The following is a 15,434-nucleotide window of genomic DNA, read 5'->3' on the forward strand; positions in this document are numbered from 1 at the left end:
GTTTCTTACTGAGAATGGGGTGAGAGACCGTGTTGAAGGCCTTCCTGAAGTCCAGAAAGACTATATCCACTGCGACACCTGCATCCAAGGACTTGGTGACCTGGTTGTAGAAGGCCACCAGGTTGGTTTGACAAGACCTGCCCCTAATAAACCCATGCTGGTTGCCCCTGAGCATAGCCTCCCCTGCTGGCCCTTCCTGGACATGTGCCAGGATAATTCTTTCGAAAAGCTTCCCCAGGACCGAGGTAAGACTCACGGGCCTATAGATTCCTGGGTCCTCCTCCCTCCCTTTTTTGAAGATGGGGACCACATTGGCCCTTTTCCAGTCCTCCGGCACATCGCCCGAGCGCCATGAGTGCTCACAGAGCTGTGCCAGAGGTCCTGCAATGACCCCTGCTAGTTCCTTCAGCACTCTGGGGTGGAGATCATCAGGACCTGTGGATTTAAATACATCTAGTCCCTCCAGAAGTTCCCTGACAAGGTCCTCATTAACCCTAGGCCTGGGTGTGCCACCCACAGGGCCCTTGGGGGGGGGCCAGTGGGGGAGATATCCGGGTCCCTCTTCAGAAATACAGAGGCAAATAAATTGTTGAATGTGTCAGCTTTACCGTCAGGTGAGATGACCAGATTTCCTAGATTTTCATTTAAATTTACATCATCATGTTCCTTTTGGGAGCATGGCTTTCAGCCAGAATCCTTAATAAATTGAATTAAATCTAATTTCCTGCAGGGGCATTTGCCCAGAGTGCCCAATTGTCATCACAACATTTAAGCACTTATGGAGCAATAAAGGGCATGACGTCTGTTCACTCTGCTTCTGTGCCACCCTAAAAATTTTTACGGTGGCACAAAGCAGACATCTGTTTTTTGTGAGATTTTCCGAGCCTCATCTTATAGATAGAACTGCTTGAGTGGGCCCTTGCTCTCTGCAGAATGCTACTGCTTGCAATACCACTTAATTTGGGCCAAAGTATGTCCGCATGTATAGGAACATGTCTGAAGTGCGTGAACTCATGCTGATCTGCTTACTGCATCCAGTATATGGAAATTACAAAGACAGCATCAAGACTGCAGCAGGACCACATGGTGACACTAAAAAGACAACTGCTATTAAAGCAGCAAAAGTTTGTGAAAACAAATACATTCTAGCTCTGATAAGTATGCCATAGCCATAGAGAGAGCATAAGTATATATACTAGCATCTTTGCTGGCACAGTCTTTGTTAAACAGGTAGAGATTATAAAACACTTTTGGAGAGGAATTTAGAGCCTAATAATATATCTGTAGCTTCCTTACATATCACGTTCAATTAAAGGTCAGTTTTTTTTCCTTCCAGGTTTTAACTGATTTTTTCCCCCTCATTATGCTGAAGCCTCACAAATTTACCTGTTTATTTCAAATCTTTCCGCCTCTCTCCAAACTAAAATATCATCTTCCCAAAGTTCTTGTGTGAATGCTTAGTCATTAGCTCAGACTCAATAAAACTTTTAGGTTTTTTTTCATAGGTCTCTCCACTACTTTCATTTACTGTGGAAAATACACTTCCCTGCCTGTTACCCAGGGCAGCAGCTTGGAAATCATCTTTAACACTTAGTCCTCACATCCAGACTATGGCTAAAACTTACATATTCTTTTTGCATAACATCTCTAAGATATGGCTTGTCCTCGTCAACCACTCCATTAAACCTCTATTGCTCAGATACTTCTAAATACCAGGAAAACAGAGCAGGTCAGCCACAACAAATGAAAACATAAAAGAGATCTGAGAGAAAGGATGCAAGCTCTCTGCATTTCTTCAAGGGCTTGTGAAGTTTGAAAGAATGTTTCCCCACAGCACCCAGGCAATGCATGTCAAGCTACTCCATGCATCAGACCCTTTAAATCTGTGTATAAAGCTTGATTCTCCTCCTATTTTAAGTCCATAACAAAATTCTCAGTAAAAAAAGCTGTAGGCAGAGTCTACTGTAATATTTATGACAGAAAAGGTGCAATACTTACAGAAACAGTAAAAGGAGTGAGTTTCTTCTTGTTAATAACCCTTTCATCAATTGTATCTGGTTGTGATAAGTTAATCATTTTGCTGGGGAAGAAATTAAGGAATTCAATTTTTTGAGAAACCAAAACATTACTATTTTTGTGGTAAATCTTGAAATGTTATTTTAAATATTTACAACACTATGGAAATCTTCTCTCTTTTTCCACTCAAAAAAATTTCAACAAGGAATCATTGAGTCTCCATAGATACAAAAAAGTGGAGCAGTCAGGTTTATGCTTAGGGAAAACTCTGCGTTGTTAGCGCATCTCTCAGGAAAACACAGCCAACCATAAATTAAATGTATTCAGAAGGACAGACTTTCTATTATCAAAAACATACAACTTGTAACTAACACAGCACACTTCTGTAATGCCTTGTTTCTAAAATTCTTGCCTCTAAAAAGGGGTTGTCAACCTCGGGAGTATGCACAGGTGGGTGGGGATGGAACACCAACACCCACCACCCTGTGCCGCTGCCTCCCAGGAGCAGGGCCGGGGAGGGCATGAGGGCAACGGAGCCCCTCTGCAGGCTGCACAGGTGCTGCCTGGCCAGTCAGATATGGCAGGGGAGGAAGCTCACATGAGGCCTTGCCACCCACCACCCCATGCTGCTGCCTCTCTGCATGCAATCACCGCCACCCTCCCCCACCCCCACAGCTCCATGTCTAGCTGCCAGGGGTACACTTATTAAAAAAGATTGAAAACCCCTGCTCTAAAAGGTTGAAAGTCTGTATCCAATCAGTAATAATGTATTATAATGTATTAAGTTCTCAATATCCTGGGAAACCGCAGCAGAGAGGGAGAGAGAGAGAGAGAGAGAGAGAGAGAAAGGGCACAATATAAGTTTGTGGGCACAATATAAGTTTGTGGTGCAACTAAGAACAGAACTCAGACCTTCTATGTTCCAGCCCTGGGATTTGACCCCTACACAATACTTCTCAAAAGACTTCTAATTATTCCTTTTAATCAGTATATTGGATTACATAATGTCATGTGCACTCATGAAGGGATAATTTAAAGAGTCTGACATGAAAAAGCCTTCAGCTAGTCATTCTTCACACACACATATACCTGCTCAACATTAAAATTAACACAGAAAAATTCTTTAAATACATTTGTAATTCTTCGTGTCATTCACTGGTGCATCTTTTATGTATGGGTTTTTCTGGCTTTGCCGTCGCTTGGAGAGAGGACAGGTTGTTGCTGGGATAGACTCTGGAAGGTCCTCAGGGGTTCTTTCCTGACATGTCTTGCAGGAATAAATTCGTTTAGTTGGGAGGAAGATGGTTTGTCCTGCCTTTCCTGGTACCTTCCTTCAATCTTCTTGTCCGTTTTCCCATTGGGGCTCCGCCTCCCCTACCCCTCACCTAACACCGACCACGGATGTTGTTTCCCAGTCTCCTAGGTCTGTTTTGGTATAGGTTCTTATACCTTGGTCTGTTGGGTCGTATTAGTCAGATGTTGCCTCATCCGAGTTCCCTAAGGCCATATTGGATCTTGCCTAGATTCTTTCCTGACCTTGGGTTACCTCGCTCCCTGGCGTATCTTGCTCTCTCTTCAGTCTGTACTTGCCACAGTTTGGACGTCCATCTCCCCTTTTCTCTTCAGGTTCCCGCTCAGTCCAATATTGTCCGGAGATGTCTGGAGTCCACAACGTCATTTCAGGTAACTCTGTCAGCCCTCCTGGGCTCAACTCATTTTCAGAGGCCCCTTCCTGGGGCAGCCACCACTTCTCCTCCATGAGGCTCTACTCTGGGCCTTTCTGGACCCACTGGGGAACCCTTTTCTGGTCCCCCTTATTCGCCCTCTGCTGAGCTTTTTATCCCGGTTCCAAGTGGTCGGCAAATCAGTGCTGGCACGCTGCCATAAAACATGCCCATGCTGGTGTAGAAGCTGGTCCCAGCTCCTTCTGGACCCACTGGGGTTTTTTTTTTCTTTTCTTCTGCTGCAGCATTTTTTCCTGCCACAGCTCCACTTCTGGTTCACTCCTGGCTCAGTGCGGCGTCCCGCCAGCTCTGGTCACTCCCCAACTCCAGGTAAGTTTATAACCTTGTGGCAGGCATGAGGCCACAAGGATACTTAAAAAAATTATGCTAAAGAAGGATGTATAAGAAGGGGATTTTCTCCAGTTCTAGGGGTTGATCAAGGTATTAATTAAAGTACAAATCTTGGTATTACTGAAAACTTCTATGTATTTAAATGTAATCAAGACATGACTTTCAGAGAACAAATTTCTCAGCTTTTTCTTAGCTTTAGACTCACCAAAGTAGGATACCATCTGCAAGTGATTTAAAAAGACTTTCATCTGATGGATTCATGGGAAGGAGATGCTTACAGTCTGGGTCATCTCGCAGAGCTTTATTTATCCAGTTAACAAAAGCAACCTTTTCTTCTTCTGAAAAATAAATAATTAAAGACTAAGTAGTCTAAGAATAAGGATACCACAGAACACCAGTAGAATAATCTATTAATTATTATAGGAGTAGGAAGGTATTATTGAGCTGTCCACAGAATATAATAGCAACACTCTGCCCATAACATAATGATAAAAATATATTATTAACATGGATTACCAGAGTTAATTTTCTCTGTACTTATGTTAAAAGGAAGGAAATTACTATATCTGCATTATGATCAACACGAGTGCACAGACACGATTGATTTTAACTTGTTAGATGTCAATATTCCAGTCTGGCCTCTACACTGCTTTTCAGAGGCTGGTAGAACTTCTAAGAATTTATTCTAAATTACTATGCTATATTAACTATAGGGAATTTGGGAATTTTCTTTTTACAGGGAGACTCTTCTATTCTCACCCCTTGGGAGTTTATGTACAGGATTCATCATTACTTTCGTCTAAGAATCCTTATCAGGACTACAATCAGTCAAGCTACAACATTTGCATCCTTTTCCAAGACCGTATGTACTGTTCACTCCTAAGAGTTGACCAGGATTCAGGAGGAGACAGGCTACATAGCATGCTGTGGAGAAATATTAAAATAAAGCAGTTGATGCTATAAGAGCAGTACTCAGACAGTACAGAGAGCTAGCATGTACAGAACTTGCAGTTGATTCATGTCCAGAATGTAGACTCTGAATTCAAGTTCTAAGCACCACAGGAAGCCATGCATACAGACAGAGCTGTCATTTATTATGTTTGTAACTCCAACAAAACAATCATGTTAAAGGACTAAGTCCTGAAAGGCATTAAGAGGTCAGACTGATCCAACATTTAGGATCATGGGGCACTGATAGATGTGGAAAAAAATGCACTCTACTGCAAGCAGCAGCATGTTACTTTGATCCAGCTCTCAGTGTCTAGAGAGATCAGGAGCTTCAGTGGGGCTTTTAGCTAAAGTTGATTCAAGCAGCTATTAGATAAAAGTGCCAAAAAGCACCCCACTAAAGTGCCCAATCTCTACAGACGTTGGGAAAGGTGGGTGCATCTAAGGAACTGACTCTTCTGGGCATGTGCTAGGCTTGGCGTGGGAGCATACTGAGTTTAAAATAAAGCGCCATTTTCTTCTGCCTCCCCCCCACCCGCATCTGCAAGTAGTCATGCTTAACAATGTTACTACTCTTATAAATACACGCAAGCATATGCTTCAGTTCTTGCTTTTTATGAGCACTTTTCTGCTTAGGGTCATAGTTCTTACCACCTCTCTAGGCTCAAGCTCTAAACAGCAACCATCATCATGAAATCTATTCAACTAATGAAACACTCTTTTCTAGTACCAAACTCTGTCCTGCCCTGAAGTCCCCTCCCATTTTTGTGGTTTTTATCATCACATTTTCCTACATTTAAAAATTGTCTTTCTTTCCTCGTTTTCTATAGGAAGGATCCACACAAACAATAGAGGAACTGAACAATAAACCCAAACCCATATTTATATATACACAATGGTGCTTGTACATGTTAGACAAATAGTTGCACAGTTAATGTTCTGTACCTGCAGTTGTCTGTATGTACATACACACAGAGCACTGAGATGAAGTCATGTGCATATCTAAGCATATAATCAGCAGGTAGGGAGAACTATTCAGAAGAGGGAGTCTAACTGAAATAGCATGAAATTAAGAAAGAAAATATAGATTAGGATGAGCAGTGCAAATCATCTGTCTAGGAGTGATGAAATTACCGTTACTTGGTGCTTTTAGAGCTAGACTGAAAGAAAGTTGGAAAATGTACAACCCTGCATTGAGAGAGAGAAGGGTTAGATCTAAGAGGACCATTCTCCTCTATAAGGTCTACAATTCTATGATACCATCAACTATTTTTAATTCTAGGTCTGCACCACAGAAAAGAAAATGGGGATTCTCTTTTCTAAATATTACATGAACACAACATTTAAACCCCCCCCGACATAATTAAAGTAGATTTTCAAAATAATCACAGATTAGTTACTGAAACATTCCACAAAATTACATTAATGATGGTTATTCATTAATTTTTACTTGTAACCAGAGTTCTGTTTTCATTTTCTGCTCTGGCAAAAATTCAGACTTTCTTCCTGGTGCAGCCTGAAACCATAAACAAGAAAACTAAACACATACAATGGCTCTTTACATAGCAGAGTAAAGAGTCCTGCTACCTCTGCTGGTTTGCTTTAGAGAACATTTTTTAGAATGTAATTTTGCTTCTTTCTTCCTATTGCAAAAGACACAGATTTGTTTTTTTCTTGGGGGTTTTTTTTTGTTTTTTTTACCTGAATAAGAATGCTGGGTCCCCTCACTGGAAATTGGTGAAGTTCCTCCAATTGCTGTAATACCCTGTTTCTTGTTTATTGATTTTCGGAATGATTTGCTAACATCTTTACTTTTCAGTTCCTGAGTAATCTGCAATAGAACATAGAAGAGAAAGCTTTTCCTCGCTGAATGTAAATTTACAAGGACTATTTAACATTAAGCTCACCCAATTCCTGGGTTTTGATAACTATTTTGATTCCCTTTCCTAAAAGAATACCATATCAATACCATCAAGGTAGATTTAGTTACTATTCATCTACTACATTATGGAAGTCTGTTGGCTGGATGACTCGATAAGGTTTTACCCTTACAAAGTTATGTAACTTATTCAAATATATTCACAACAATATACAGATCTTTTAATAGATTTTTTGGTGGATAAAAAAAACAAAAAGAGAGAGAGGGAGTTGATTTATTTCTCAGTGCACAAGTCATACAATACTAACTCCAAAAAATCTTGTAATATGAAGGATATTATCAAATCTTACCAAAAATACGAAAATTATCAGATAAATCTGATAAATATACAGCATAAGCTGCAAGACAAATGTTTATCATTCAGTTAGTTGGGCAAATTAAATTATCCTGTAGAAACACCAAAAGACCCTAGATAATTGCAAAAAGTTTATTGTTTCAGCAGCAATAATCGTTTTGCATTCAAGTTACAGTGTTTACAAGAGCAAGGGAAAAAACCAATCTGAAACTGTGCAATTCGCTCAGATAAACACTCCAGCCAGTGACTTACACATGGAACACCACGAACCCTTAAGATTAAATATTTATTAAAACCAGGCCTAAATATGGCACAGCGATTCAGCACAATGGTATAGGCATCTTGTGTCACAAACAATTCAAGGACTCAGTAGTTCCTGAAGGTGAGGGGCATATACTGCTTCCTTTCAGGAAGTAAAAAAAAGGTGAATTGTCTGAACTAGCTCTGAGTTCATCTGGACTAAATTGAACCTGCTAAGTAAAACAATAATGCAACAACTAGAAACAGAATACTTCTTCTAACTAAGACTGCAAGGGGAACTGAGTGAGCTAATATAATTATCCAAAGTGGAAGTTGCTTGGGATACCAAGTCTGTACCTTTATTCTCAAAAAATACCAAAAAATGGATCTGAAATGACCATGAGTAATCAGGAACCTTGTTTTACATCTGTCCTGAAAGGCAATGTCTCCAATACTAGGGTCTTTGCACTGCCCTGGCACATTTGTTCAGTGATGACTCAGAAGGAAGACTGCTATACAACTCAGATATCTATTATTTACATTTTCCTTTGTGGTACCCATCCAATTACTAAACTAGCCAAGTCCTGCTCAGTTTGAGATATTTCAGGGAGTAATAGCAATTGAGAAATAATGACAAGGAAGTCAAGCACCATTCTTTGATTCTTTTTACAGGGGTGTAGGTTGTAGCCATGTTGGTCTAAGGACACAGGCAGACAAGGTTCTTTGGGTAAATCTGATATATTTTGTTAGACCAACTAAAATTTGAGTTGGTTTAATAAAAGATATCAGATTTACCCAAAGACCCTTGTCTGCCTTGGTTCTTTTCATATTCTTTTCCAAAAATGGAACCCAGAGGGCACAGCAAAAACTAGAGAGAACTCCATATCATATAACTGCAGGATACAAATCTTATGCGATTTAAAATATATTATTACATTTACTACTATTAAATAGAAATAGCAGCCATGGATCCGAGCCTATTATGCCCAGGCACTGGACAACATGCACAGAAGCAGTCCCTGCCGTCTACAGCTAGATGCAGAGACATGAGGAATATAGTTAACCCCCCCCCCCAACAAAACAAAACAAAACAAAACAAAACAAAACAAAACAAAACAAAACAAAACAAAACACACCAGTCACCAAAAAGAAAGTCCTAGGCAAAATAGCATGACTCTAGCACACCAGCTGCCTATTTGTTGCTTTGGAAAAGGTTATGTGCTGATATAAGATAACATGCTACAACATCTCAGCATTATGCTAACTATTTGAAATAAAAAAAGATTATTTTAGTTTCCTTGACGAGCTTATTTTGGAGTGGTCAATATCTGCATAATAGTTAATCAACTATCCTGCTATTATAACCATCTTTGCATTCAGGAATCAGCAAAAGTTTGTAATTACTGTACAAGCTGCTCTCAAAACATTATCCAGCAATTCAAATCTAAAGTTAGTCTATCCAACCTTTCCTCTTAGAGATTTCAGGCAATTTGGAAGCTTACATTTCCAGTCAGGCCTGGTAAATAATTCTTTAAAGTTGATCTTGACTACATAATGGGCTCCACAAGAACTAAGAATATGATTCAAAAGGAGCCAAAAGCAGCCAAGTACAACATTTCCATTGAATGTCTGCACACATTTTGTTACTCCTCAAGTGTTAATCTTATAATCTTTCAGGGATTGTGACCTTTTCAAGGGGTGTACATTGTAGCCGTGCTGGTCCAAGGACATAGGTCTGCCTATGATCCTGTCAAGACACTTAACATTACTGGAGGAATGGCCTACCTCCTTCCCCTTATATTCTTGACTGAGTTATCATGGACACATCCCTTCCTACTCAAATGTCCTATGACATGAAATTTAATTATGCTTAGTTCAGACACAGTAGCAGGTAATGTTTTGTGTAAGGCAAACCTACAGTACATTACAATATGCTCTTTAAAATACAGTCTAGTCATTATCTCATCAGACATTGTAAAATTTAATAATTTAGAATATTGGTATAAAAACAAATAACTCTGTGTTAAAGGGCAGCTTGATGAGACTGTATTACTTACTGAGACAAATTCTTCAAAATCGATTTTCCCATCCCTGTTGCTATCTGTCACAGATAGAATTTTTTCTACGATCTCTCGCACTTTGTAGCCAGGCAAGGGAAGGCTTGCTTCTTTAAAGAGATCTTGAAGCTCATAATCGCTTACATACCCACTACAGTCAATATCTGAAAAATAAGTGTTAGTTCTTTTCATGTTTGTGTTACAGATTAATACAAGTTGATAACTAAAGGGAAGGAACACAGAAGGAAGGGAAGAAAGAAAAAGGGGAAGAAAATGGTACAGTACAGCAACACAGCATTTCTCCCAGTGAACAAACTGTGTATTATATATCCAAATATGAAGGAATGCATAAGGGTTGATCCACAGCTATTTTAAATCACCACATCATGAAATTAATGAAGTTCTGTTGATTTATACCAACTCAATAATAATAAAACAATTATTTATTACTTCTATTGTGCCAGAACCCCATCATGCTACACACTCCTCAGAAACTCTCTTAAAGTTTTCCAAAGTGAAGCCACAGCAAAATCACAAATTCTTGTAAAACAGTAAAATTTGGCATTTTATTCAATATAACATGTACTCCAAGGTCTATTATTCATTCTCCTCTAACTCGCAATCAATTTTAGAATATTGTCATACAGTTATAGTATATATCCCTATTTCAGTTTCAAAGAAGTTTCAGAGACTTGCACTAGGGCTGAATTTGACCCTTGGTATTTTCTGTTTCACCCAAATGTCCAAGATACCCATTTTACTATCAGTTTGTTTTACATTTAAGTGGATACCTGGCAGGAAGATGGCAGGGGGGCGCTGGGGTTTGTGGGTGGATATGGGCCATGAGTCATTGGGCTGGGCCAGCTGGCTTTGCGCCTTCATGTGGGGCTTCCAGCACTCCAGCGGGAAGCCGCACGTGGAGGCAAGCAGAAGCCCACCTGGCTCAATAGCACACAACTCTATGCCTCTGGATGCAGCTTCCCGCTGCAGTGCTGGAAGCCCCATGTGGAAGACGGGCCCAGCCTAATGGTATGTGGACCAGGAGCCACGTGCCATCGGGTCAGGCAGGAAATCGTATATGGAGGCATTGAGTCATACGCAATTGGGCTGGGAGGGCTCCTGCTTGCCTCTACATGTGACTTCCCACTGGAGTGCTGGAAGCCCCACATGGAGGCACAAAGCCTGCCTGGCCCAATGGCATGCGGCTCCTGGTTCACGCACCAGTGGGCTGGACCAGCTCTGTGCACCCACATGAAACTTCCAGCAACCCAGTGGGAAGCTGCACATGGAGGCATGGAGCCCGCCTGGCTCGATAGCCTGGGGATTCTGCCTGCAGTGCTGCAAGCCCCATGTGCTAGCATGGAGCTAACCTGGTCTGATCCAAAGATGTGCACCAGCAGGCACGCTAAGCGTCCGTGCCTAATTCTAGCCCGCCGGCCTGCATTCCCCGACCCGGCGTGTCCGGGCTGCTGGCCACAGCCTGCCGCGCGCCCCCGAGGGCCTCAGACCGCTCCCGGCCCGCACATATCGCAGTGCAAAAAAGTATGTGTATAAATGCATTTTGGGCCTGAGATATTCTGTAGTCAGTTGTTTTACAAATGGAGGCCAGACTTCTTGAGACTAGAGCAGGAGACCCCTCTGGCAAAAGATGACCCTTTTTCTGGCTGCTAGTTCAGAGACTAGAATACTACTGTTGCTGTTACTATGTCATGATTTACTTTTGTATTTCTTTAAAACATTTTTTGTGTGTTGATGGCTGCTTTTAAAAACACCAAGCCCTGAGCAGATCAATTTCATATGATCATATTTACTTAAATCTAAGATGACCCCCCAATTATTAGATTCTCTATATAAAAAATTAATATATTTGTTATCATTTTTCCAGGTATACAATCTAATTATCAGAGGGTTGTCTTAAATTCATCCCCTACCCCACTTCTACAGCAGGGAAAGCAGTGGCTGGGAGAGGGGTGGTGGTCAGGCAGCCCCCTTGCCCCCCCCACTTCTTCCTTCTGCAGCCCTCCTGCCCCCCTACCCCAGCTCCCCACAGTCTGTCTCTCCCCACTGTCCACAATCTCTGCCTCTTTCCCCTACAACACATTACCCACAATCTTTTCCCCTTCTCTACCCACCACTTACAGTCAGATGCTGCTCAGGCTCTGTTCCCTGCTGAGGAACAGAGCGCAGCACATGTAAGTGCAGCCATTGCTGGGACAAGCAGCAGTGATGGCACTACTTATTGGCCAAGCAGGGGATGGAGTTTGCCTGAACTTGGTGCCTGGGAGGATATCCAGCCCAAGCCAGAGCCAAGCTTCACCTAACAGTAAACAGGGGTGGAGGGGGGAAGGCAGATAGAAGCTACAGAGTGCAAGCAGAGGTGGGGGCAGGAGGCTGGTGTGGTTCTGACTCTGACTCTGGCCCCAACCTAAGCTCAGGGCTGTAGCAAGCACCTGCACCTGCCCCCCCAACAAGTCTCTGACAAAGGGCTTTCCCTCTCCAATGCTGACTCGTAGAAAAAACTTAATCCTAGATTAAAAATAAATATGGTAATATCCCATAGTTTTCAAATACTGCTCAAACCTCAACATTATTTCAAATATATTGTCAACTTCTTTCCTTAGGAAATTTAATCAAAGGACATTCCCACAACATGTATGGAAGTGTACCTTATGGTGATAAGGATACCAGCAGGGACCCCAAGTTATCTTTAGAATGTGTATCCAATACATTCTATTTTTTGTTGATTTTTGCACCATGTAATAAAATGGGCCATTCTGGAATCTTTAAAGGATGCTCCAGCAATTTGTCTCAGATATTAGTATTATCGTCAAAATTTATAGTCCTTTTCCACACTTCAAGAAGGATGCAGACAGATTAGAAAGAGTTCAACACAGAACAACAAAAATTATTAGAGGCCTGGACTCATAAATAAGACTTATGAGGAAAGGCTGAAAAACTAGGGTTAATTAGTCTGGAGAATAGAAAAGTGGCAAGGGAGCATTGATACAGTTTTCAAATACCTGAAGGGAAGTTAGAGAGAGGACGGAGACAGACTTTGCTCTGTGTCCATAAGGGACAGGACTAGGAACAATGGCTTCAAGCTGCAGCAGGGGAAATTTAGGCTGGAGATTAGGAGGAAATCTATGACTATAAGGGTGATCAAGCATAAAACAGGCTACACAGAATTTATGGAATGCCAGTTTCTGGGAATTTTCAAAAGCAGACTGGACAGACACTTGGCTGAGATTGTTTAGTCAGGAATGATCCTGCCTTGAGTAGGGAGCTGGATTAGATGACCTTGTAATGTCCCTTCTGGCCCTATCTGAGAATCACCTTGGCTGAGAATCACTGCCCTAGACCAAAAATCAATACATAGAGAAAAATGCATAATCTCTTTTTATTATATGCTTGAACCTCCACATATTCCATATTCCCATCTCCTATATCGTAAATTCCAGTGATCTCCGGGACCAGACTGGCTTATAGTCAACCGAGGAAGGGTCCACCTACTATAGAATCTACAACCTCATTAGTCATCTACAGTTATGATGAAGACTTGTGTATCTCTCTGAAGTGCAGCACAGAGTCAATACAAACTCTGGGTTACTCATACTGGATACATGTATTTTAGTCAGGATCACTTCAGACTCATTTAAAACGACTCAAAGAGCGAAAAACATATAAACTTAAGTAATCACATGTATACTGAAGTCTGGAAATGAAGGTCAGTTAATACAGAAAGAAATTATTCAGCATGTAATGTTTGCTTTTAGATCTTAACAGCAAAGACCCTGTTAAGCACATGAAATTATAATGAGTTAATCATTAACATGACTGACTCTCAATAAATGCAATATCAGGGATCACTAAGTTAATCTTACTTAAAAATGTAAATTGGACTTAACTAGGTGCAAGAGAAATAATTATTAATTCACTAAGACCCGTCCCCAAATTAAAAGATCCTAATAAATTTGGACTCTGAAAGCAGAAATATATTTGGATTAAAGCCACTGAATTTGAAATCGTAATATTGTCCAGCCTTCAAAAACACAAGAATGAAACTACCCAGGAGCAAAAATAAAACTGGCAACTCTGTTTTACTGTCCACATTGAAAGAAGTGTATAAATTAAGCAAACAGAACAAATGAATTCAATCAATCAATCAATAATACAGCTTTCATTTTTTAAGTGTTATTAGAAACGCAGGCAAGACATGTCATGTTCATAAAATATACGTAGGTTTTAACCTTACCGAATCCATTTAAGAGTAAAAAATATATAATAAACTTGGTAAAGGTATGATGCTTACATTCTTGCATGTAAAACATACCTATTTTATTGAATGCTTCTCTTAGCTCTTCCAGCTCTTCACGAGAAATAGTAGTTATGTTGTTTTCCATCTTCAAACAGCCAAAATAACTGTCTTCAATTCCTTCTACCTAGCAATAATAATATTGCATTGTTATAAAGCATCTGTTCCAAGGAGGCCTATAAAACTATGATGTTGAAAAACTAGGTATGACACTGGAACAAATCACATTCTTCACTGGCACAATTCTGCCCTTCCCCCCACAGTCCATAAAGAAAGTTTGAATCATAATTTCCATTTGAACTCCCAAATTCAGTGCACTGCACCCATCACCTTCTTGTTGTAAGGACCTTAACAGGCAGCATTTTACAGCCCCTGCTGGATCACAGACAGACAAAAGTCCCTACAGTTAATTTTTTTACTTTTTTCTCCTGAAAAAAAGACAGAAAACAACAGATTTGTATCTTATCAGCAGGGATCTGGGTTTCCGTTCCCCACCGAAAAACACAGTAAAACTCAGAATTTCTCATTTTAAGGAGAAAACCCCAGATTTTTTCCTTTAAAGGAGAAAAACAGGGGAAACAATGTGTTTCCCTTTGCAGGCTGACAGAGTTCCAAGGGGCTGGGGGGAGCAGGAGGGGATCCGGTAGGGGGCACCATGTGCATGTGGGTGTGTACACATGAACATGGCTGCCAGGCAGCTTGGAGAGCAGCTCCCTACAGGTAAGGGGGCGGGGGAAGGGAGGTGGGAGATTGAGGCCCCCATAGTGAGAGAGGGAGGGAGGGAGGGATTTGGGCAAGGGTGGGGCTGTTGCCCAGTCAGGGGGTGCATGGGGCTTGGGGCCTGGATGCATGGCTGCAGGGCCCAGGCAGTGAGAGGGATGGAGCTGCAGATGGCTCATCTGGAGGGGCAGTGGGGCAGGCTGGCTCCCCGCTGCTGTGCATACCCCCACAGAGGGTATGGGGGACACTTGTCCCCCCAGATTTGTGCATGGGGCTGGGGCAGATGCAGGCTGCCCATTGTGGGCTCAGGTTCCCTGCCCTGATGCCATCCCTCTGTGGCCTCTACAGCCCAGTAGGAAGACTCGGCACAGCAGGGCAGAGAGGGGCGGGGAAACTCGCTGCAAACACTGTGAGCCCTGCGCCACCCTGGTGAAGCACGTCCTGCCCACCCAGCAGCAGTGGGAATGGTGGCACGGAGTTGTGTTCTGCACTGCTGCCAGGTGGGCAGCAGGTGCCTCATCATGGTGGCGCAGGGCTTGTGGTGATGGCATCAAGCTTCCCTGCCCAGTTTCGCTCTGCGCTGCTGTGCTGGGTTCTTCTTGCTGTGCTGTGAAGGCTCTGGAGGAAGGTGAGCAGGGCAGGGAGCCTGAGACCGCAGTGGGCAGACCGCAACCCGCCCTGGCTGTGCCACCCAGGGAGGCGGGGGAGCCGGGCTCCACACTGCTGCAGCAGCCGCTGCCTCCCACAGGCTTGGGCACTGCTGTGTGGTCCCTGGCCCCATAACCATGGCAGCAGGGCTGGGGGTGGGGAGTGAGAGGCACTGGCAGGGCTG

The 15,434-nt window shown here is 42.2% G+C and overlaps 1 protein-coding gene across 5 annotated transcripts in view; it reads right to left on the reverse strand.

Annotated features, from left to right (window-relative positions):
• Positions 1 to 15,434, reverse strand: part of PLS1 (plastin 1) — a 79,177-nt gene that overhangs the window by 32,415 nt on the left and 31,328 nt on the right. For 4 of the 5 annotated variants that reach the window (XM_014521609.2, XM_025208466.1, XM_025208465.1 and 1 more), the window contains 5 exons: positions 13,901 to 14,009; positions 9,571 to 9,734; positions 6,741 to 6,870; positions 4,297 to 4,429; positions 1,999 to 2,080 (listed from right to left, as the gene is read on the reverse strand). In XM_014521609.2, coding sequence (XP_014377095.1) covers positions 1,999 to 2,080; positions 4,297 to 4,429; positions 6,741 to 6,870; positions 9,571 to 9,734; positions 13,901 to 13,970 — 579 coding nt within the window. In that variant the 5' untranslated portion in view covers positions 13,971 to 14,009. The remainder of the gene's footprint in view (positions 1 to 1,998; positions 2,081 to 4,296; positions 4,430 to 6,740; positions 6,871 to 9,570; positions 9,735 to 13,900; positions 14,010 to 15,434) is intronic. The other variant, XM_014521610.2, reaches the window with a different exon arrangement.

Source organism: Alligator sinensis, unplaced genomic scaffold (assembly GCF_000455745.1).
Source record: "Alligator sinensis unplaced genomic scaffold, ASM45574v1 scaffold846_1, whole genome shotgun sequence".
Taxonomy (NCBI): Eukaryota; Metazoa; Chordata; order Crocodylia; family Alligatoridae; genus Alligator; species Alligator sinensis.